The sequence below is a fragment of the Phocoena sinus genome, chromosome 6 (assembly GCF_008692025.1).
Source record: "Phocoena sinus isolate mPhoSin1 chromosome 6, mPhoSin1.pri, whole genome shotgun sequence".
Classification (NCBI taxonomy): domain Eukaryota; kingdom Metazoa; phylum Chordata; class Mammalia; order Artiodactyla; family Phocoenidae; genus Phocoena; species Phocoena sinus.
Window position 1 is genome coordinate 53870056 of NC_045768.1, and position 24552 is coordinate 53894607.

At 42.2% G+C, this 24552-nt stretch overlaps 1 protein-coding gene across 1 annotated transcript; it reads left to right on the top strand.

The window, feature by feature from the left end:
- The first annotated feature begins 7670 nt into the window (after positions 1-7670).
- On the top strand, positions 7671-24030 carry KCNV2 (potassium voltage-gated channel modifier subfamily V member 2). Its single transcript, XM_032633930.1, has 2 exons — positions 7671-9071; positions 23749-24030. Exons 1-2 carry the CDS (start codon positions 7671-7673, stop codon positions 24028-24030), a joined length of 1683 nt encoding a protein of 560 aa, XP_032489821.1.
- The last annotated feature ends 522 nt before the right edge of the window (positions 24031-24552 follow it).

The following is a 24552-nucleotide window of genomic DNA, read 5'->3' on the forward strand; positions in this document are numbered from 1 at the left end:
TGAGATATATCTATAGATAGATAGATAGTTAGATAGATAGATATAATGGAATACTACTCAGCTGTAAAAAAAAAAAGAATAAAATAATGCCATTTGCAGCAACATGGATGGACCTAGAGATTATCATACTACGTGAAGTCCGACAGAAAAAGACAAATACCATATGATATCACTTATATGTAGACTCCAAAATGCGACACAAATAAACTTATCTATGAAACAGAAACAGACTCACAGACATAGAGAACAGACTTATGGTTGCCAAGGGGGAGGGGGGTGAGGAGGGATGGAGTGGGAGGTTGGGATTAGCAGATGCAAATTCATATATAGAATGGATAAACAACAAGGTCCTACTGTATAGCACAGGAAACTATATTCAGTATCCTGTAATAAACCATAATGTAAAGGAAAAAAATAAAACAGGACTCCAGAGGCAGGCACGTACTAACTCACCTGTCTATGAGACCCTTGGGCAAGTGGCCTGATTCATCTGACACCTGAGTTTCCTTATCTCTAATGTGAGCAGTGAGATTAGATGACCACTAGGTCACTCAGTTCGTGTGTTTATATTTTATGTTGAACTGGTTGCATCCACTTCCCAAAATGGCATAACAGGTGGCAAGATCTGTTGGATCAGCTGGGGCAAAATGAAGAAAAAGAACCGTAATGAAAGACTGTTGATGTATGTTTAGGAGAAACAACAAATGTAGTTCAGGTATCAAAGTGAAGGTTTTCTAAGCAAGAGACATATCGTTAAGGGCTGCATGATCTGCCTCGGAATTACAGAAGAGAGGAAAGCACCCAGAGTGGCAGATAGCTGAGTCCCAGATTCCAGATCCAGCTCTACCAGCCAATCACTGAGTAGCATCAGGCAGGAAACCCACGTCTCTGAGTCGCAGGTTCTTCATCTTTAAAAGAAGCAATTAGACAATGGATGTACTTTGGGAAAGTGGGTGCTCCCTCCAGATTTTTTTTTTTTTAAAAGAAGATGTTGAGGGTAGGAGTTTATTAATTAATTTATTTATTTTTGCTGTGTTGCGTCTTCGTTTCTGTGCAAGGGCTTTCTCTAGTTGTGGCAAGCAGGGGCCACTCTTCATCGCGGTGTGTGGGTCTCTCACTATGGCGGCCTCTCTTGTTGCAGAGCACAGGCTCCAGACGCGCAGGCTCAGTAGTTGTGGCTCACGGGCCTAGTTGCTCCACGGCATGTGGGATACTCCCAGATCAGGGCTCGAACCCGTGTCCCCTGCATTAGCAGACAGATTCTCAACCACTGTGCCACCAGGGAAGCCCCTCACCCTTCAGATTTAAGCCTGATTACAAGACATCGACGAAAAGAATGTTTAGTTACAGACTTCTCTTCTCCCCGTCACTCACTCTTCCTTTCTCCAAACTCACAGACAACTTTAATTTGGGCAGCAAGAATTTCAACTGACTGAGACACTTTGCAAACAATCGCTGTTCCCATTCATTCCACGTTTCACCTATGATGAGACAGGTAAATTTAAAGAGAAGGAGGTAAACAAATACCTCAATAATTCAATTATTGGAAGAAATTCACCAGGTTTAGCAGACGCCTTAAAAAATAAAAACTTTTTTTTTCCTTTACTGGAAGTTGGAGAGATTGTTGTTTTTGTCATTTTTTTGTTTTGGCTTGGGTATTAATTATCTAGATCCTCATCAATTACAATCTTAGTCATTCACTGACAGGGACCACAAAGGTCTTGAAGGAAATGCAGCTTCCCAAGGAAAGGGTAAACTTCTTGTCCTTTCTCTCTCTCTGCCTTTCAGAACTAGGTCTGCGTAAATTTGCCAAAGTGTTTATATTCAGCAATCTTGTTCTTCTTACCGTTTGCCTCAGTTTCTCCCTTTTAATACTACTCTCTTCCCAAGCCATCCTGAATCTGAATCTGTTCTGAAATGTCCCCACCCCCAAGCCTGCCCTCTACCTACTCACACTTCTCCATCTCATCTCACGGCTCCATTCATTCCTCTGAAAATGACTTTCTCCCTGTCTCATTCCCTTTTAGTTTGGGAAGTGGTAGGCCAGTTTATGGAGGCAAACTCCTATGACTGCGGGGTTACTGTCTTAAAAGTTCATTGCTCCTTGGGGCTCTGCATATTTAAAAGACACTGATTCAGACACAGATGATATCTTAACTCTGCCCTATCCAACATGGTAGCCACTAGCCACTTGTGATAATTTACAATTTAAATATAAATTAATTAAAATTAAATAAAATTTAAAATTCTGTTCCTCAGTGGCCCTAGTCATGTTTTCAGCCATAAGATTATTTCTATCAACACAGAAAGCTCTGTTAGTCAGCACTGCCTTAACATAAAGGGATTCATTTTAACGGTGGATGGTGAATATGACCATGATTTCTGTGCTGAAAAACTCTACAGGTGTTAAAAATGAATACATTTGTGTGTTGTAGGTGTACAATCAGGAACTGGGGAAGGAGGTGACTGGATGAGGGAGAGATGACTATCTCTTGATGAGTATTATAGGCCACGATTTGGGCATATGCAGGCCAACTGAAAATAAAGCAGAGGTGCATTCTTTTTTAATATTCACAGGAAATCCTCCAGCAACACATTTTACAGATGAGAAAACTGAGACGAAAAGATGTTAAGAAATTTGCCCAAAGCTTTGAAACCAGAATGCAAAATCGAGTCAGCTTGAATTCCAATATTCTTCTCATTGTACCCTGCTGCCTATAAATCTCTGTCACCAGGGCAATGGGACTCATAGCCACCATTCCCAGCCACTGAGCCTCAGAGCTCACTAGTTTTCTTTCCCTTCAAAGTAGGGCTTGGGGCCATGTCAGTACAGAGCATAGATACTTTTAACACTTTCTTTTGAGATAATCCTAGATTCACATGCAGTTGCAAGAACTAATACAGAGAGATATTGCATATCTTTTCAATATATATCTTTTAATCTGCTAGAGGCTTGGATACTCTACAAGGCTGTCTTTACCCTAGAAGACTTCAGAAGCTACTGGAGAATGCATAAGTAAATAATTACTATAGCGCTTGTTAAAACAAAAATGCAATGTCATTTTCACCTATTGGTTACCAAATAACGACAACAGTAATGATGTCATCGCCAAGGCATGCTGAAAGAGACACTCCCATATTTTATTGGTTAGAGTGTAAAGTGAGGCAAATTGGAAAGCAGGTCGGCAATATGTATGCAATATTTCCATCTTTCAGCTAGTATATTTTGAGGCCTGCTATATGCCAGGCACTGGCCCAGACCCTGGGGAAAAACAGTAAACAGAGCAGACACTGTCCAGCCCTTCTGGAACTTACTGTCCTGTCTTGTTTATGGGCAGATAAGCTTTTGTGAGAAGTGCCATTATAGGCATAGAGAGAGCTGTTACAGAATCACAAGTGAGGGGAGGTGAATTCAGCCTTCGGAGACTAGGGAAGGCATTCCTAGAGGGAGGATAAGCGGAGATAGTCTTCCATCTATTAAATGATGAACAGGAGTTAGCCAGAGGAAGGAGACAGGGTGGTGTGGAGAAAGAGTATCTTCAACAGAAGGAACAGCAGGAACGGCCCATGGGAAGGCTCAAAATTAAGAGAGAATGGCCTAACACCTCTGGCAAAACTACCTTAAAGAATAACCCAGAATACAAAAACAAACCAACCAACAACCTTTCAAAGACAAAGACTTCCATCACATCACTAGTTAAAATAGTGGAATATGGGAAAATATCTATTTCAATAAAAGATCTTTGGTTATGTGATGGATGGTACACCCACAATATGGAATATTTTGTAGCCATTTAAAATAATGCTTACAGGGTTTTTTAAAATACTAAAAATGCTTATGTTAAAATGTTGAATGAAAAAGGCAGGATACATAATTTTATGTCTAATATGACCACAATCATGTTAACTATACATATATAATTTTATATATATATATATATATATATATATAATTAAATGTAAGGAGACAAGTTAAAATATTGATAATGACAGTCTTTTTTGTGTGTGTGTGTGTATATGTGCTGCCAAAGCAAGCACAGTAGTCTTTTGACAGTGAGATTTAGGTGATTTTCATGTATATGCTATTTTGTAGCATGATGTTTAGTCTAGGGCAGAGCCCAGCCCCACCATTTTACTATCTGTGTAGCCTTGGATAAGTCACTTAACTTCTCTGTCTCAGTTTCCTCATCTGTAAAATAGGAATAATTATAGCACCTATGTGATAGGTTGTTGTAGACATTACCATAGTACGGTATCTGGGCATGATCCTGTTATTAATGTATGGATTATTAGTACTCTTTTCTATTTTTAAAATGTTTCTTTAGTGCACGTATATAACTTTTATAATGGGAAAATCACTCTTCGCTAACAGAAGCGCCTCATATTGTAAGCTAGTGGGATGTGTTATCTTAAATGAGAACACCGGGAAGGGACAGCTCCCCATCCTGGGGAAATAGAGGGATGTCAGACAAGGGTCTCTGAGGGACAAGGCGACATCTGAGCTGACTTTTGAAGAACAAGGACTTAGGAAGAAGAAGGGCAGTGGAGAATTCTAGACAAATGGAACATCAAGCAAAGACTTAAAATCTTAGGAATCCCAAGGCAGAATGGGGCTTGAAGATCAACCAGCCCACCTTTCCACCCACGCGGGTCTCCGTCTGCAGCACGCCCTACAGATGCTTACATGCACTCAGGCAGAAGCAGCTGACTGCTCTAAGAACAAATCCATCCCCCGGTTGGACAGTTCTCTTTGTTAAGAAGTGTCTCCGTATACAGACACTCATCTACCGTTGCACTTGCATACATACACATCAGAGAAAATCCAAGCCACATGTCCACACCGACACATGCACATGTTGGGAGTACCGGTCACCTAACCGTGGTCCAGCAAAGCAAAACTCCTCAATCTACTTCATGGTTGTGGTGCTTGTGGCTTGACTCTGAGACTCCTAACAAACACTAATAACTCTATGGTTTTTAAGTGCAAAAGCCATGAGTGTTAAAGGTTTAGGTTAAAAAGTGGTACATGATTGCAATAGAAAGAGAGGAAATTAACAATATAAAAATAGCGATGCTTTCACTTTTTATAATAGGATAATTCATTCTGAAGGAAAAAGGTGACTTTCGGCACCACATGAAAACTCCTGTGACTGTACTCAACACAACCTGAAGAAGAGATGGCATTGGAAAATGGCCAAGTGTGTGTCTGGAGAAACAACATTGATACTGCATGCCGACTGGAGAACCCTAGAAATGCAGTGAGCAACTCAGAGGCCAGGCCTGGCAGGAGGCTTTACCGGAAGCTCATAGGTCTGAGCCCCGTTGGAAGCCAAATACCATCTGCCGGTGTTAATCTATCAGGCGCAGACCTTGTAGCAACTGTTACCTGTCCCAACACCTTTCAAGCATAGAACTGAACTATATGATAAAGACAGCGCTACAAACCCATGAGGAAATAACAGATTATTCAATTAATGCATTTGAACATCTGGATAAAAGCCCAGAAAATAAAGTTGGGTCTCTACTTCACTCTCGACATCAAAATTAATTCCTGATGGATCAAATCCTTACATGAAAAATAAAACTATAACAAGTAAATTTTTAAAGAATGATAGAGAGGTGAAGACATTTCTAATATAACACCCAGAAGTCATAAAATAAATATTTAACATGGAAAAAATCTCACCAAAGGGTAACAGGAAAAATATTTGTAATTCATAACACAGGCAAAGGGTCTGTTTTCATAATATAGAAAGCTCTCCAACAAGTCAGTAAGAAAATACCAAGAACTCAGTGAAAAATAGAGGAAGTAATACAGTAGCTCTTAATCACGTGAAAAGATGCTCAGTTGCATTCATAGTAAGAGAAATACAGATTAAAATGAACTCACACATCATTTTTCATCTATAAAATGGGCAGAGCTCAAGGAGTGTGATAATATACTCTCATACATTGATGGTGAGTTGTCAACTGGTAAAACTTTCATGAAGGAAATTTGGCATTATCAATCAAACTTACAAATGTGGTTTTTGACCTAACAGCTCCACCTATAATAATCGATCTTTCATGTTTCCTGACACATGGAAAATAGTGTAGGTATCAGGTTATTCATTACATCGTTGTTTATAAGAGCCAAGGTAGAAAACAACCTGAATTCTGTCACTATCGAACTACTAAGTGGCTACTTTCAAAATGAGGCAGATATTTATGTTCAGATATGAAAACACCTCTAAGATACATGGTTAATGGGAAAATAGCAAAGTGAATAGCATACTGTAATTTGTGTTAGTAATAAAGAGCTACTTGGATGATAGATGGAGACAGGTTTTTGCTTATATATGTTTAGAATATTTCTGGAAGGGTAACCAAAACCTCAGAGGCACACTCGATAGCTAGAAATTCGAGCTGGGGGAGAAATAAATTTTCTACCGTAACGTATCTTTGTACCTTTTGAATATTTTGTAGTGAATGTGCATTAGCTATTCAAAATAAATTGAATTCAGTAACAAATTCCTGCTTGAAACAAATCCCTTCCTCTTCTCTGCTACCTCTGTATTTTTCACTCACTTTTTTTGTTGCGCTTGCATATATAAATATTTATATCACCTACAAAACCATGAGCAACTTGAGGGCCACAGCTATGTCTCTATCAAGTTTCCATCTCCAGCATCTAGCATCTAGCACAGTGCCTTACACATGGCAGGAGACTTTCTTTTTTTAAAGTGATGTCTTGAAGAGTGATGAAGACTTTTTCCTTGGAAGGAATTCTGGTCACTAGATACAGCAGCTGAGCGGGGCTGCGATACCCCAAGAACATCTACCCACCCATCCTGAGATTCCACCTTGAAATGTGTCCTTATCCTTTAAGAGAAGGGAGGGAGAGAGAGACAGAGACAAACAGAGGGAGACAAAGAGAGAGAAAGAAGCTGAGATAGATTTAAACATCACACTAGACTCCAGAGCAGTGCTGCTAAGGGGAATACATTTGGGGAAACAACGTGATCATGTGACTGGATGGGAAGGAGATGATTTGAGGTCTCCTATGATCGAAACAGAAGATAAATGCTGAGAGGAAAAGTGACTGGTCAGGAGGTCCACTTTAAGCATTCTGTTGCTACCTCTGTCCCTGTTCATGGCGGATTTACCTAGGGCAGAGGCTGCCGCTTCAACAGTTAAGTGTCAAGACACAGGCATCTACATTCTATAGCGAATTCAGTTGATTTCATCTCAGCACAGGGACACTGGGCACTTCCTAAGGGCAGGGTTGGCTGACATTTTTACTAGCAATCATCTCTGCCACCTTCTGATTACCTACAGATTTAAGACCACATAATCATCCCCTAGGTCACAGAGTGGAGGGAGAGGGGGAGGAAACTGACTAAGAGGCTCTAAATCCCTCCTAACACTTGCTTCTTCCCTATCAGCAAGATTAGAGCAGTCAACAGCCGTCTGCCTAGGTGTTCAGACCCGGCAGGCTGGGCTGGGCTGGGCTGCCCAGGGCCTGAGGAGGGACAGCTCTGAGGGCGATGCTGTGGACCCCAGGTCTGCCGGTCCGGGCCGGTCTCTCTACAACTGTGCAGAGCACGTGATCCATCTACCAGTAGCAGTGAGCAGGCTGGAGACCTTACCACAACCAGGAGGGAAAAGGCAAGGGTCCACTTCCTCCAGCCATGCTGAAACAGAATGAGAGGAGGCGGTCTTGGGGCTACAGGTCCTGGCATACTACGGAGAGTGAAGACGCATCCCAGGCAGTGGGCAGCCAACAACGCAGGCGCACCTGCTCCGTGGGGGCCCTCCCGGGCTCCCAGGCCAGCTTCCCACCGTGGACCCAGGGCTATTGTAGCTACTACATCGAGGAGGACACGGATACCGAGGAGGACCAGCAGTGGAAGGACGACCCGGCAGAGGAGGACCAGCAGCCAGGAGAGGCCACCACCGACCAAGGCGAAGGCGGCACCGACGCTCCGGTTGTGTCGTCCACTCTGAACGTGAACGTGGGAGGCCAGAGCTACCACCTGGAGTACGCCGAGCTGGCCAGCTACCCCAAGACGCGCCTGGGCCGCCTGGCCACCTCCCCCAGCCGCAGCCGCCAGCTGGGCCTGTGCGACGATTATGAGGCGCAGACGGACGAATACTTCTTCGACCGCGACCCGGAGGTCTTCCAGCTCATCTACAACTTCTACGCGTCCGGGGTGCTGCTGGTGCGCGACGAGCTGTGCCCGCGCCGCTTCCTGGAGGAACTGGGCTACTGGGGCGTGCGGCTCAAGTACGCGCCGCGCTGCTGCCTCATCTGCTTCGAGGAGAGGCGCGACGAGCTGAGCGAGCAGCTCAAGATCCAGCGCGAGCTGCGCGCGCAGGCGCAGGCCGAGGAGGCCGAGGAGCTCTTCCGAGACATGCGCTTCTACGGGCCACAGCGGCGCCGCCTCTGGAACCTCATGGAGAAGCCCTTCTCGTCGGTGGCCGCCAAGGCCATCGGGGTGGCCTCCAGCCTCTTCGTGCTCATCTCCGTCGTGGCGCTGGTGCTCAACACGGTGGAGGAGATGCAGCAGCAGGCGGGGCAGGGTGCGGGCGGTGGCAACCCGCGGCCCTTTCTGGAGCACGTGGAGATGCTATGCATGGCTTTCTTCACGCTCGAGTTCCTGCTGCGCCTGGCCTCCACGCCCGACCTGCGGCGCTTCGCGCAGAGCGCCCTCAACCTGGTGGACCTGGTGGCCATCCTGCCACTCTACCTGCAGCTGCTGCTCGAGTGCTTCACGAGCGAGGACCAGGTGCGCAGCAAGGACTCGCCGCACGAGCACGACATCGAGACCATGGGCCGCGTGGGCCAGGTGGGTCAGGTGCTGCGCGTCATGCGCCTCCTGCGCATCTTCCGCATCCTCAAGCTGGCGCGCCACTCCACCGGCCTGCGCGCCTTCGGCTTCACGCTGCGCCAGTGCTACCAGCAGGTGGGCTGCCTGCTGCTCTTCATCACCATGGGCATCTTCACCTTCTCTGCGGCCGTCTACTCCGTGGAGCACGACGTGCGTGGAACCAACTTCACCAGCATCCCCCACGCCTGGTGGTGGGCCGCGGTGAGCACCACGGCCCGTGGGCTTTCCCACCCACTTCCCCAGCCCGACAGACGCTGCTTCTCCCCTTCCTGGGTCATGCCACCTGCCTTGCTTTGTTCCCTCATCTTTGCCCTGCCTTCTTTAACGGCCATTGCTTTCTCCATTCCTTCGATGTCCCCAGCTTAAACAAAAGATAAAAACAACAAAACAGAAAAACCAAAAAAACAAAACAACAACAAAAAAACGGGTGGGTGCTAAAGGGTTGGAAAGACATAGTCCAGTAAGAAAGACATAGTCCAAGAAATTTGGTGTGGTCCTAGTTATTTCCAAATCTAGATTTAGTCTTAATACCCCTGAGAGGCTAATTTTAAGGAATAATCATTGTTCACGTTCGTGGGAAGATTCATCATCGTCATTCTTGTTATTTGTCCCTTATTGAACACCTGTTGTCCTAAGTGATTTATAAAGCGTATCGTATTTCAGCATCACAACCATGTGAGGTGGTTAGGATCACTATTTTTTTAAGAGGAATATTTTCCTGCAAATTTTGAAGGAAGCCGTCCATGTATGCAGGGGAGGAAATGAGACTTGGCTGAAGAGCGTCAACCCTCACTGAAATCCCACTGGTTCTAGCTAAATCTGAGCATCTTACACTGAAACTTGCTCCAATGCCACAAAAATTCTTTCAGGACATGGCATTATTGCCCCATTTTACAGCTAGAGGAATTGAGGTGCAGATAATTTGAGTTATAATAATAATTTAGACACGCAGCTAAACGTAGTCACGTGAGGACCGGAACCCAGGCCTGTCCAGTTGCAAAATGCATGCCCTTTCCACAGCCCAGCACTGCCTGTTTCAAGCTTTAGTATTTCTGCATGCCTTGCTTAATTTGCACTTAGTATATTAGTTATTTTTGTCATTTTCTTTGGTGTTTGCCTTTTATAATAGTTTATGCCATTTACTCAAATATCTGTGTTTCTGATATGCTAGACTAAATCCTTGGAAAATCCCTGAATCACTGGAAATGCCGATTGGGTCTTCTAAGATCAATGAACACGTGGACGTACGTGCATAGGAAAGAACTGGGTGTATGCTTTCCTTATTTACTTTAAATAGATGGTTTGTAATGCCTTTAAAGACATTAAGCAAATATAACCAGTTTTTCCTATATTAGAAAGTGGATATTTTCAACACTGACATTGGATACGTTAGAACCCACAGTCTGGAGTTCTGATATGAACCTACCCAGGGCTCCTACTAATAGTGTAGTATAGTGGAATGGAAGACTTAGATTTCGATTCTTGTCCCAGATCTGCTAATAATTAGCTGGGATCGTCCATGATTAACTGTGAAACCTCATTCCCTAACTCCCTATCTTCAGTTTCCTCATCTCAAAAGGGGAGGGTATAGAGCTCTGCAATTCAGTGAGTCTTGCTTCTCCGGAAAGCAGAGCTCTCCTATATACAACAAGATGTGTGAGCTTTCTTCAGTGATGGGATGATGTTAGGCTCTTCCAAACGAGCTGGCCAAATGCCGCTCCTCTGATCATATTCCAAATGACAAAAGGTCATCCTCATAGTAGATAAATCATGTGTACAGACGGGGTTGATGAAGGATGATTTGTCCCCAGCAAATGACATTTACTTTGGGGGTGAGTAAAGCAAGGAGGGAAAAGAGAAAATCCACAGGCTGATGACATAATACCAAGTTTTAGAGAGTCAAGTTTCCATTCGTCCAAATATCTTAGAAGGCTAGCGTACGTAAGCTGCACCTAGTGAACTCTTTGATACTATATTCTGAATACACAAAACGTCTTTTACCTTTTGTATATTAATATAAAATTTTTGATAAGAATTCTATTCCTAATAATGGATTTTTCTTTTTAAAAAAATTCCTTAAGTGAATGCCTAGTGATCCCCTTTAATTTCTTGATGTGTTTATTGTTTAATAACATTTAAATTTTCAAATTATCCCCTTTTTAATATTAACAAAAAGTATTTTACTCAAGGTCACTGTTTTCTATAGACTTTACAATAAAACTTGAATCACCATTCAGTTTCTATCTATAACAAATTTTACTAATTATTGCTTTTACCAATGTGAATTTTCTTTTGTAGCTATTAGCTCTATCAGGCACTATTTTCACAGGCCAGAATTTACACATGTCAACCTACCATTTACCAACCTTAACCTTTACCAATGACCTTCATCATTTTATTCTCTGAGAATTATACATACTATTAAAAATCATTATGGATTAAAGACTGATAGCTTGTGTTTGTTTCTAGACTAACCTATGAAAACAATAGGAGCAACTCCCCTTGAACACTTGAGGACTGCTCTATTCCCCAGGACCAATATACTATCAACCCAATTCTTCTCTACACTTGTTATGACATTGCATATTGTGTAGTAAGGGCCCTTATTTTCAATATAGCAAAGAGAAAAGAAGATGCCAAGTAAAAAGATGCAAAATATTAGGACTAATTCTCCACAAAAATCCATCTTCTTCATTCATTGAGCAACATTTTTTTTAACATCTTTATTGCAGTATAATTGCTTTACAATGGTGTGTTAGTTTCTGCTGTATAACAAAGTGAATCAGCTATAGGTATACATATATCCCCATATCCCTTCCCTCTTATGACTCCCTCCCACCCTCCATATCCCATCACTCTAGGTGGACACAAAGCACCAAGCTGATCTCCCTGTGCTATGCAGTGCTTCCCACTAGCTATCTATTTGGTAGTGTGTATGTGTCAATGCCACTCTCTCGCTTCCTCCCAGCTTACCCTTCCACCCCCACCCCGTGTCCTCAAGTCCATTCTCTATGTCTGCGTCTTTATACCTGTCCTGCCCCTAGGTTCTTCAGAACCATTTTTTAAAGACTCCATATATGTGTGTTAGCATACGGTATTTGTTTTTCTCTTTCTGACTGACTTCACTATGTATGACAGACTCTAGGTCCATCCACCTCACTACAAATAACTCAATTCATTTCTTTTTATGGCTGAGTAATATTCCACTGTATATATGTGCCACATCTTCTTTATCCATTCATCTGTCGATAGACACTTAGGTTGCTTCCATGTACTGGCTATTGTAAATAGAAATGCAGTGAACATTGTGGTACATGAGTCTTTTTGAATTATGGTTTTCTCAGGGTATATGTCCAGTAGTGGGATTGCTGGGTCATACAGTAGTTCTATTTTTACTTTTTTAAGGAACCTCCATACTGTTCTCAATAGTGGCTGTATCAGTTTACATTACCACCAACAGTGCAAGAGGGTTCCCTTTTCTTCACACTCTCTCCATCATTTACTCTTTGTAGATTTTTTGATGATGGTCATTCTGATGGGTGTGAGATGATATCTCATTGTAGTTTTGATTTGCATTTCTCTAATGATTACTGATGTTGAGCATCCTTTCATGTGTTTGTTGGCAATCTGTATATCTTCTTTGGAGAAAGGTCTGTTTAGGTCTTCTTCCCATTTTTGGATCAGATTGTTTTTTTTGATATTGAACTGCATGAGCTGCTTGTATATTTTGGAGATTAATCCTTTATCAGTTGTTTCGTTTGCAAATATTTTCTCCCATTCTGAGGGCTGTCTTTTCGTTTGTTTTATAGTTTCCTTTGCTGTGCAAAAGCTTTTAAGTTTCATTAGCTCTCCTTTGTTTATTTTTGTTTTTACTCCATTTCTCTAGGAGGTGGGGCAAAAAGGATCTTGCTGTGATTTATGTCATAGAGTGTTCTGCCTATGTTTTCCTCTAAGAGTTTTATACTGTCTGGCCTTACATTTAGGTCTTTAATCCATTTTGAGTTTACTTTTGTGTATGGTGTTAGGGAGTGTTCTAATTTCATTCTTTTACTTGTAGCTGTCCAGTTTTCCCAGCACCACTTACTGAAAAGGCTGTCTTTTCTCCATTGTATACTCTTGCCTCCTTTATCAAAGATAAGGTGACCACATGTGCATGGGTTTATCTCTGGGCTTTCTATCCTGTTCCATTGATCTATATTTCTTTTTTTGTGCCAGTACCATACTGTCTTGATTACTGTAGCTTTATAGTATAGTCTGAAGTCAGGGAGCCTGATGCCTCCAGCTCCGTTTTTCTTTCTCAAGATTACTTCAGCTATTCGGGGTCTTTTGTGTTCCCATACAAATTGCAAAATGTTTTGTTCTAGTTCTGTGAAAAATGCCTTTGGCAGTTTGATAGGGATTGCATTGAATCTGAAGATTGCTTCGGGTAGTATAGTCATTTTCACAATGTTGATTCTTCCAATTCAAGAACATGGTATATCTCTCCACCTGTTTGTATCATCTTTAATTTCTTTCATCAGTTTCTTACAGTTTTCTGCCTACAGGTCTTTTGTCTTCTTAGGTAGGTATATTCCTAGATATTTTATTCTTTTTGTTGCAATGGTAAATGGGAGTGTTTCCTTAATTTCTCTTTCAGATTTTTCATCTTCAGCATATAGGAATGCAAGAGATTTCTGTGCATTCATTTTGTATCCTGCTACTTTACCAAATTCATTGATTAGCTCTAGTAGATTTTTGGTAGCATTTTTAGGATTCTCTATGTATAGTATCATGTCATCTGCAAACAGTGACAGTTTTACTTCTTTTCTGATTTGGATTCCTTTTATTTCTTTCTTGTCTCTGATGGCTGTGGCTAAAAGTTCCCAAACTATGTTGAATAACAGTGGGTGACAGTGGGCAACCTTGTCTTGTTCCTGATCTTAGAGGAAATGGTTTCAGTTTTCACCATTGAGAACAATGTTGACTGTGGGTTTGTCATATATGGCCTTTATTATGTTGAGGTAGTTTCCCTCTATGCCTACTTTCTGGAGAAGTTTTATCATAAATGGGTGTTCAATTTTGTCAAAACCTTTTTCTGCATCTATTGAGATGATCATATGATTTTTATTCTTCAGTTTGTTAATATGGGGTATCACATTGATTGATCTGCATATATTGAAGAACCTTTGCATTCCTGGGATAAACCTCACTTGATCATGCTGTATGATCCTTTTAATGTGCTGTTGGATTCTGTTTGCTGGTATTTTGTTGAGGATGTTTGCATCTATGTTCATCAGTGATATTAACCAGTAGTTTTCTTTCTTTGTGACATCTTTATCTGGTTTTGGTATCAGGGTGATGGTGGCCTCATAGAATGAGTTTGGGAGTGTTCCTCCCTCTGCTATATTTTGGAAGAGTTTGAGAAGGATAGGTGTTAGCTCTTCTCTAAATGTTTGACAGAATTCACCTGTGAAGCCATCTGATCCTGGGCTTTTGTTTGTTGGAAGATTTCTAATCACAGTTTCAATTTCAGTGCTTGTGATTGGTCTGTTTATATTTTCTATTTCTTCCTGGTTCAGTCTCGGAAGGTTTGCTTTTCTAAGAATTTGTCCATTTCTTCCAGGTTGTCCATTTTATTGGCATAGAGTTGCTTGTAGTAATCTCTCATGATCCTTTGTATTTCTGCAGCGTCAGTTGTTACTTCTCCTTTGTCATTTCTAATTCTGTTGATTAGAGTCTTCTCCCTTTTTTTCTTGATGAGTCTGGCTAATGGTTTATCAATTTTGTTTATCTTCTCAAAGAACCAGCTTTTAGTTTTATTGACCTTTGCTATCATTTCCTTCATTTCTTTTTCATTTATTTCTGATCTGATCTTTATGATTTCTTTCCTTCTGCTAACTTCGGGTTTTATTTGTTCCTCTTTCTCTAATTGCTTTAGGTGTAAGGTTAGGTTGTTTATTTGAGATGCTTGTTTCTTGAGGTAGGATTGTATTGCTATAAACTTCCCTCTTAGAACTGGTTTTGCTGCATCCCATCGGTTTTGGGTTGTCGTGTTTTCATTGTCATTTGCTTATAGGTATTTTTTGATTTCCTCTTTGATTTCTTCAGTGATCCCTTGGTTATTTAGTAGCATACTGTTTAGCCTCCATATGTTTGTATTTTTTACAGTTTTTTTCCCGCAATTGATATCTAGTCTCATAGCATTGTGGTCAGAAAAGATACTTAATATGATTTCAATTTTCTTAAATTTACCAAGGCTTGATTTGTGACCCATGATATGATCTGTCTTGGAGAATGTACCATGAGCACTTGAGAAGAAAGTGTATTCTGTCGTTTTTGGATGAAATGTCCTATAACTATCAGTTAAGTCCATCTTGTTTAATGTATCATTTTAAGCTTGTGTTTCCTTATTTATTTTCATTTTGGATGATGTCCACTGGTGAAAGTGCGGTGTTAAAGTCATGTTACTGTCGATTTCCCCTTTTATGGCTGTTAGCATTTGCCTTATGTATTGAGGTGCTCCTATGTTGGGTGCATAAATATTTACAATTGTTATATCTTCTTCTTGGATTGATCTCTTGATCATTCTGTAGTGTCCATCTTTGTCTCTTGTAATAGTCTTTGTTTTAAAGTCTCTTTTGTCTGGTATGAGAATTGCTACTCCAGCTTTCTTTTGATTTCCATTTGCATGGACTATCTTTTTCCATCCCCTCACTTTCAGTCTGTATGTGCCCCTAGGTCTGAAGAGAGTCTCTTGTAGACAGCACATATACAGGTCTTGTTTTTGTATCCATTCAGCCAGTCTATGTCTTTTGGTTGGAGCTTTTAATCCATTTACATTTAAGGTAATTGTCGATATGTATGTTCCTATTACAATTTTCTTAATTTTGGGGGGTTTGTTATTGTAGGTCTTTTTCTTCTATTGTGTTTCCTGCCTAGAAAAGTTCCTTTAGCATTTGTTGTAAAGCTGGTTTGGTGGTGCTGAATTATCTTACCTTTTGCTTGTCTGTAAAGGTTTTAATTTCTCTGTTGAATCTGAATGAGGTCCTTGCTGGGTAGAGTAATCTTGGTTGTAGGTTTTTCCCTTTCATCACTTTAAATATGTCCTGCCAATCCTTTCTGGCTTGCAAAATTTCTGCTGAAAGATCAGCTGTTAACCTTATGAGGATTCCCTTGTATGTTACTTGTTGCTTTTCCCTTGCTGCTTTTAATATTTTTTTATTTAATTTTTGATAGTTTGATTAATATGTGTCTTGGTGTGTTTCTCTTTGGATTTATCCTGTATGGGACTCCTGCACTTCCTGGACTTGGATGACTATTTCGTTTCCCATATTAGGGAAGTTTTCAACTATAATCTCTTCAAATATTTTCTCAGTCCCTTTCTTTTTCTCTTCTTCTTCTGGGACCCCTATAATTCCAATGTTGGTGCATTTAGTGTTGTCCCAGAGGTCTCTGAGAATGTCCTCAATTCTTTTCATCCTTTTTTCTTAATTCTGCTCTGTGGTAATTATTTCCACTATTTTATCATCCAGGTCACTTATCCATTTTTCTGCCTCAGTTATTCCGCTATTGATTCCTTCTAGAGAATTTTTAATTTCATTTATTGTGTTGTTCATCATTGTTTGTTTGCTCTTTAGTTCCTTTAGGTCCTTGTTAAACGTTTCTTGTATTTTCTCCATTCTATTTCCAAGATTTTGGATCATCTTTACTATCATTACTCTGAATTCTTTTTCAGGTAGACTGCCCATTTCCTCTTCATTTGTTTGGTCTGGTGGGTTTTTACCTTGCTCCTTCATCTGCTGTGTATTTCTCTGTCTTCTCATTTTGCTTATCTTACTGTGTTTGGAGTCTCCTTTTCGTAAGCTGCAGGTTCGTAGTTCCCATTGTTTTTGGTGTCTGTCCCCAGTGGCTAAGGTTGGTTCAGTAGGTTGTGTAGGTTTCCTGGTGGCGGGGACTAGTGCCTGTGTTCTGGTGGATGAGGCTGGGTCTTGTCTTTATGGTGGGCAGGGCCATGTCCAGTGGTGTGTTTTGGGGTGTCTGTGAACTTAGTATGATTTTAGGCAGCCTGTCTGCTAATGGGTGGGGTTGTGTTCCTGTCTTGCTAGTTGTTTGGCATGGGGTGTCCAGCACTGGAGGTGAGCAAGATTATTTTTGAGCACTTAGTGTGCCGAGGAGTATTCTAAATACTAGGGATACCGAGTAATAAGGGACAAACAAAAAAAAAAAGTGAAATTTTTTCCCCCATGGAGTTTACATCCTAATGGAGAAAGATAATAAATCATTTAAGATATGAGTGTCTTATATAGGATAATAGGATAGAGAGTGATCTGGGTGGCAGAATCTACCTTTGATGGACTAGTGGAATAGTCAGAGAAGCCTTCTTGGAGAAGATGACATTGAACTAAATCTTGAATGCTGAGAAGGAAGTCATCTAAATAGATGTGACCAAGCAGACATGAGAATCTGAGAAGTAGAATCCTAAAAGTAACTCTGATCCAATAGTCTCCAAGCATTTTATTTATCGTACATCTCATAATTTAAAAAATTCTGAGCACACACCCATGATAAATATGTGTTTAGTTCATCATAAGTTAGAAGCTATTTATTGCTATAATAACAATGCATCACAAACCACCCCAAAATTCAGTGGCTCGAAATGTCAAGCATCTATTTGCCTTGTGAGTTTGCAAGTCAGTAACTCAGAATGGTTTCAAGTACAGGGTTAGAAGAACCTTGGACTGGTGTCAGCTGCTCACGTCACAGTCTGATGGTCAGCTGGCTGACAGCTGGATGAAGAAGGAGACTAGGTCTTTCATCATCCAGCAGGCATGTATCCATGGCCGTGGCAAAGGGCAAGAGAGAGAGAGTGCAAGCCCCATCATGCAAGCACTGATAAGCTTCTGTTCATGACACTTGCTCAACTCATTGGCCAGAGTGAGTCACAAGGCCAAACTCAGAGTCAAAGGGCAAAGCAGGTTAGCCCACTCACTGTAGGAAAGCAACGCAAAGTTTTATGGCAAAGAGCTTGGATACAGGAAGATACAAAGAATTGGGTCCAGTAATACAATCATTCTACCGCATTAAGATATTACTGCTCAAATATATTATGTGTATCAGAAAACATACACTCACACGTTGAAAATGTAAAGAGGTAAAGAGAAGCAGGATCGATATTTTCTTGCCCCACTCCAGTGCTGTAGCCCTTGTGGTATATTCACCCGCATTAGGGACAGGTTCTCTAATCCTTCCCTCCATGTGTTTTTAGTACTCTCAGACAACCCCAAAATCTGACTTGTTTTTAATAATCTCCCCTCTATCTATGCCAAGGATCCTGCAACCTTCCTCTGTAATTCAACTCGGGGTTTTAAGAGAAACACAGTAATTTTCATTATTGTGAATTCTCCTACAGCTGCAGAACAAATCCCTCATGGACACTCATGTCTGCAAATGCTCATGCATTAGGATATAAGATAGACCCATCCTACTCGTCTGTCAAATGGAGGTTATTTGTCAGCACTAATGTAATAGGAAACATATGTAAAAACACTAGCCTGTACTCTATCCTCAATAAATAGAAGCTACCATATCTGACTAGTTGATAGCCTTTATCACATGGAAGCAATAACCTTTGCTTCCAGATTCATTTTTGGGAAAAGAAAACAGAAGTGATTCCTTCTCTCCTGGGGAAAAGAGAGAGGCTGTAAGATGCACAAAAGGGTCAGCCGTTCCATCTTGGGAGAGTTTCCGAGTGTCCAAATAAACAGGCCCATGCCTGGAGCAGCTCCAGCCGTGTTGGGACTCTCCGGGTTGCCTGGGTGTGGGAAATGCTCCGCATAGCTCAACAAGAACAATTAGCTCTACGATGAAGCCGTAAGCTTTGGCCTGTGTTGTGGCTATGTTTTTAAGGAGAAAAGGACAGTTGGACTGTTCAACAGACCATTTCCTTCTGAGCTTTCCAGAGCAAGTTACAGCTGTAGAAACTAAATAGGAAACTATGTCATGAACTCATTCCTTCCAAAATTAATGAAAACTGTCTCTAGGTGAAGCATCAGATAGTTGTAGCCCAGAGGCCTTGTTTCTATCTTTGTTCTCCTCAAGCATGCTATCATTTCCTTGCAAATAGGTGGCACTTAGAAGATCACTGAGATTAATTTTATCTTGTTTTATTTTTATTGATGGCTTGCTTGCTTTGAGAAGACCCCTTTGGAAGGTGAACTAGGATAACAGAAAACAAAACGTGGGATATTTTAAACAGAAGGAATTTTATACAGGGAGATAGATACATAGGCCGGAAGAGCAAAAAGGAGAAAGTGAGATAACCCGAAGATTGGTAACTGTAGGAAAGAGTGTTGGCCCCAGAACTGGGTAGACAAATGGGAGAAGGTAGAGTTCCTGGAACCTAGGAGTACAGAGAAGGAACCACTGTGTAGCTGTTGCTGGACCCCTAAGATGACATCACAAGGCTGGTGCTGGGTGTGCTGAAAGATGCCTGAGCCATAGCTATCTGCTGTTGTTGAAGGATGATGACAGAAACCAGAAGCAGGAAGAGAGACTCTTACTCCCTCATTCCATCTTCTAGTCTCCCAACCGTGTCTCTCATTGGCAGAACCTAAGCAGAAGACAGCAGGCGAGGAAATCTGAGAAATGTAGTTTGCATCCCCCCAGCCGCTGAATTACAAAAAAGAGCACAGAAGGGTATCGGGCTTAGGGCTGAGAGATAATGAGTAAATGTCCGGCACAGAAGGCATTAAAGTTCTCCTAGCTTCTTCAGAAAAAGCACAGGAGCCATAAAGGGGGGCAAAGGCTCTTAGGCACTTTTATGACTTTTGACCTGGCCGACTCCTGATTTTGCGGTGGTCCCCTTTTGTCTCTCTAAACTCCTGTTGACCAATGTAACTTGAGCGGGACATGATAGAAGTGTAGAGGGCAGGGAGAAGCAGCAAGTAAGCTGAGGGTGTGGAAGGCATTGTCACTATTTCTAGGAATAGATCCCGAACTTGCCTTAGCTTCTGCACACCTCCCCCTTATTGTACAATTTATGTACATGTCAGAACTTTCATATACGGATGAGGCTGGTTGTTCTTTTCAAGGTGATTACCCATGACCTCATTCTAACAGTGTTTCCACTGATCAAAACATTTTCTGAATTCCACTGGGGAATTATCTTCAGCGCCTGTGACATGTCCATTTATTAATACTTCTTTGTAGTGGGGCTAAATCTTTACTTTTTTGAAGGTGGATTCAGTATTTTTAAATAGTCAAGACCCTTGAGTTGAAGACCGGCACCTAGAGTTAACCCTCAAGGGGGATAAGGACACTTGTTTCAAGGTCATGCCACTGAATCCTCTGTGCAGATTATAATCCCAGAGAGGAATTCCTAAAATATCTGTAGCAACAGCAGCATGCGTAAGCTAAGTAGAGCCTTTGACGCTAAATCCTTTAAAGAACAATACGCATTGAAGTATGTAATAATTTTAACCAGAAAATGTTAGTCTTTACCACCTCGAATTCTTTGGGAAAACTAAGAAGAGGTGTTAATCCTTTTGAAAAATCAGTTTTATTCCCTGAGATCATAATTCCTAGATGCAGGGATTACTGGGTGCTAAAATGTAATCCGTGCGTAGGTCATTATGAAGGAAACAAACATTCCTCGCTGAAGGAGAAATTCAAGTACAGTTATTCTAAAGTTTCAGAGAAAAACTGGTTACTTGTTCTCCTTGTAAGGTTTAGCGGGTCAGGATTTGCTGATTAGTGGGTGAGCTGCTAGGGAAAGGTTACATTCTGGCTTTGGGGGGTCCAATGGCTAGGGAAAATAGGTAAATTTTCAACGGAATGGTAAGTTTCCAGAGTGGCTGGGCCAGTCAGTTTTTTCAGGATATTAAGACGGATTGCAGAAATTTCAGTCACATTTCCAAACCCCACTCCTGCTAATGTGAGAACTCACTCTGGGAGGTCACTTTGGTCCTTCTGGGAGCTTCCATCTTTCATGCTTATTCAGGGAGAAATGGTTTGGCCTGTGGAACATGGAGGAAAAGTTTCCCAAAGCCAAGGAATCCAGAGTTCCTCTGGAGCCAAGAAGCAAGAAGCAGATCAACGGTTGAGTCAAACAGACAGTGCATAAATTAGCTACGCATTTTGAACAAATTCTTCAGAATCAGTCATACAGAGTCTCGTAGCAGAAGAGATCTTTTCTCTAAAAATAGAGATCCAAGACGTACAAAAATATTTAGACCATATTATGCACATCAAATATTTAATCTTCCTTCAGCCAATTCTCTTTGCTTTTGACCTTTTGCTCAAAGTTCAGCCAAAAAATGCAATTGGGGTTGGGAGGGAAGCAAAGCCAGTGTGGGGACTGAGCAGAGGTTTAAATTAGGTACTTTGTCTCAATTACTTTCCTTCCTCTGCATCCTCCTATCTCCAACCCTCCCCCAATCCTGGACCCTTGAGGGGCTGGTTTACACCAAAGCCTCTGCTTCGGCCCTGCATGGATGCTTCCTGTTCTGAAACTACCCCTTCCTGTCACTCGCTCTTATATACAGACTCCCTTTAGGCCTCCTCCAGGGAAAGTCAACTGACTAAACATTCACACAGAGGTGCAAGTGACAGGGTTAGCGACAAATGAAAGCTATTCGCACACCTGGACAGAGATCTGACTCGGGTTCTTTTACTTTCAGCGTGGCCAGTGACAAGAAATGCGCATGCGCGCGCACACACACACACACACACACACACACACACACACAGCAAGCTTTTTTTTTTTTTTTTTTTTTTTTAAGATTAGCCCACAATCTTATTTTATCACTGCCTCTCATGGCTCTTTGGTCGAGAAGGTGGGAAAACCAGATTCTCTACTGGAGAAAGAGTGTCCCCCACCAATCTCCCTCACACAGCATTTGCAGGAGCCAGGGAAGAGCTTCTTTCCACAGCCCGCTGGTCTAACAAGCACAAGAACTAACATTATCCGTCACACACCCTGTGCGGCTCCTTCAATTCCTGTAACAGTCCTATGAGGCGCGCACTATTATTCCCTCCACGTTTCAAAAGTAGAAACTGAGGCAGAGAGAATTTAGGCAACTTGCCCAAATCCCACAGCTGGGAAGTGGATTCAGACCCATGTGGCCTAGTGCCACACCTGCTTCCTTAACCTAGTTGACACCCTTCTGCCTCTGTTAGATGCTGCCTTGTGTTTTTCCACTGTGAGAAGGGCAGCCCAGCCCTCAGCAGTTCTCTCCCCAGAGACGGAGTAGTGAGAGGTAGTGTGCCACCCACCCCAAGAGGAGTTGCGACCTTCCCCTTTTTAAGGGCTAGATGGAGCTCTGGTTCTTATTAGCTCCACCAGATTTGCCCAGCTGGCCCACTTCTCCATTTCATTCTAACTAATCAATCATACTTACTCTAAGTTCAAATTAATCCTTACATCATCGAAACAAAAATGTCTGCATTTCTAAGTTAAAGGCTGTCTCTGTACAGGTCAACAGGGTGACTGTACATTTTATAAAAGCATATGCTGGAAGACTGTGCGATGACACAAATCGATGAAGCCAATGCTGCCCCCTGGAGTTGTGCGATGCACAATTTTTTCAACCGTAATCAACAGCCCTGCCTAAAAGGCGTCTAGTAATTTTGCCAAGTCTGGGGACCAAAGGGAGTCTTAGGACATGAGGCATGAAAAACAGGCCCCGAGGGCTTCCCTGGTGGCGCAGTGGTTGAGAGTCCGCCTGCCAATGCAGAGGATACAGGTTCGTGCCCCGGTCCGGGAAGATCCCACATGCCGCGGAGCGGCTGGGCCCGTGAGCCATGGCCGCTGAGCCTGCGCGTCCAGAGCCTGTGCTCCGCAACGGGAGAGGCCACAGCAATGAGAGGCCCGTGTACCGCAAAAACAAAACAAAACAAAACACAGGCCCCGAGAGATTTTTCTGGCTTTTCTCCGGCTACATCGACTGATAACTAGTCCCATGTGGGTATCTGCATTTTAAAACGGAAGCTTGTTAACCTAAATAAATCTCTAATTAGTGGAATTTAAAGCAGTGTGACAAGTGTGATGGGAAGACTTTCATGCAGGGTGAACATATTTTTGGTCAGTGACATCTTACAAAAGTCCCATCGCAAAATAATGAGTGTGTTTCTCCGGACATTTGCAGTTAAAGCACCTTCATATAAAATATCTCATTTGAACTGCCTAGCAACTCTGAGAACTATTACAACTGTCTCTATTTTAAGGATGAGAGAAGGAGCACAGAGGAGGTTGCTTAATGCTTTTTGCGTGCCTGACAAAGTGTGTGTGAAGTGCTTTATAATCATTTTCTTATTTAGTCTTCACAAGAATCCTGAGAGTTAGTTATTATCCCCCCGTTTTAGATGCAGGAACCAAGGCTTAGAGACTCTGAATGTTTTGCCCAAGGTCACTCAGCTGGGAAGGGTCAGAGTCAGGACTTGAACCAGGTCTGAGTGGTTCTAAGCCCAAGCTCTTTCCCGTACGTGTATCATGTAGGCAAATCCAGGGACTCTGTCCTAAATTTGGCCCCAGCTGAAGGGAGGCAAAGACCTACCTGTATTGAGCCTATTCTACACCAGGAACTTCACACACATTATTCTTCTGTGCCCTTCACAACAACCCTTTAAAGTAGATATAACTCCCCTGTATTGTAAGTAAGAAAATTGATAAGTGATAGGGTTTAAACCCAAGCCTTTCAGCTCCAAAGCTTACGTTCTCTCCATGCCCCAGGTCTTGCAGGCCACCTTTCCAGCATCTCCTAAAGCTGACTCCATGAGGAGCTGTTATACAACCACGTGCACCTTCATCAGGATGGAAGACACCTCTCCCTGCCTGCTTCTCTCCCTTTCTTCTCCTCGCTCTCGATGCTGACAATTCCATTCTACTTTCCTTCCCTCACAGGTGAGCATCTCCACTGTGGGCTATGGAGACATGTACCCAGAGACTCACCTGGGCCGGCTCTTTGCCTTCCTCTGCATTGCTTTCGGAATCATCCTCAACGGGATGCCCATTTCCATCCTCTACAACAAATTCTCCGATTACTACAGCAAGCTCAAGGCTTACGAGTACACCGCCATACGAAGGGAAAGGGGGAACGTGGAGTTCATGCAGAGAGCCAGAAAGAAGATAGCTGAGTGCTTGGCTGGAAGCAACCCACAGCCCAACCCAAGGCAAGATAATTAATATTTGTTAGGATGTGTGGCTGGTCGATGCCATGAATTTCAAGGCTTCCTTCCTCCTTCCTCTTTTTTTTATTATCAGGATTAACAGTGAAAGGACACGTGAAGCAGACGTACACAAAAGGCGTTCAGTTCACAAAAATCTACCTCTAGAAATGTTCATTTTGGCCCAAACTCAGACTGCCTCATGTTACTCTGTAACTAACAGTGTTGTGTAAGATACTGACCTTCCCAATGACATTGATATTGAAACCTCCTTGAGAGGAGCGACAGCTTAGATTTCTCTTGCAGCTTCTCATGGCTTTTCAATAAATACTTTCGGACTTGAGTTGACTTGAGAAGAATTTCCCTGATTGAAAGAAAAAAGCATTCTTAATTGTCTAGAGAGAGGGAGTGGTGCAGCAGAAACTATATGAGCTTTGGAACTAGTTAGACCAACCTCAGTCAGAAGCTCAGATCTACCAGCTGTTCAATTTGGGGCAAGTTACTTTTAACTGCCTGAGACTCAGTTTCTTCAACTTTAAAT

What these genes read in the sequence shown, in the direction of transcription:
- KCNV2 (XM_032633930.1), top strand. Translation starts at nt 7,671, where the DNA reads ATGCTGAAACAGAATGAGAGGAGGCGGTCTTGGGGCTACAGGTCCTGG. An exon ending in ACGCCTGGTGGTGGGCCGCG is followed by an intron (nt 9,072 to 23,748) that starts GTGAGCACCACG and finishes CTTCCCTCACAG; the next exon opens with GTGAGCATCTCCACTGTGGG.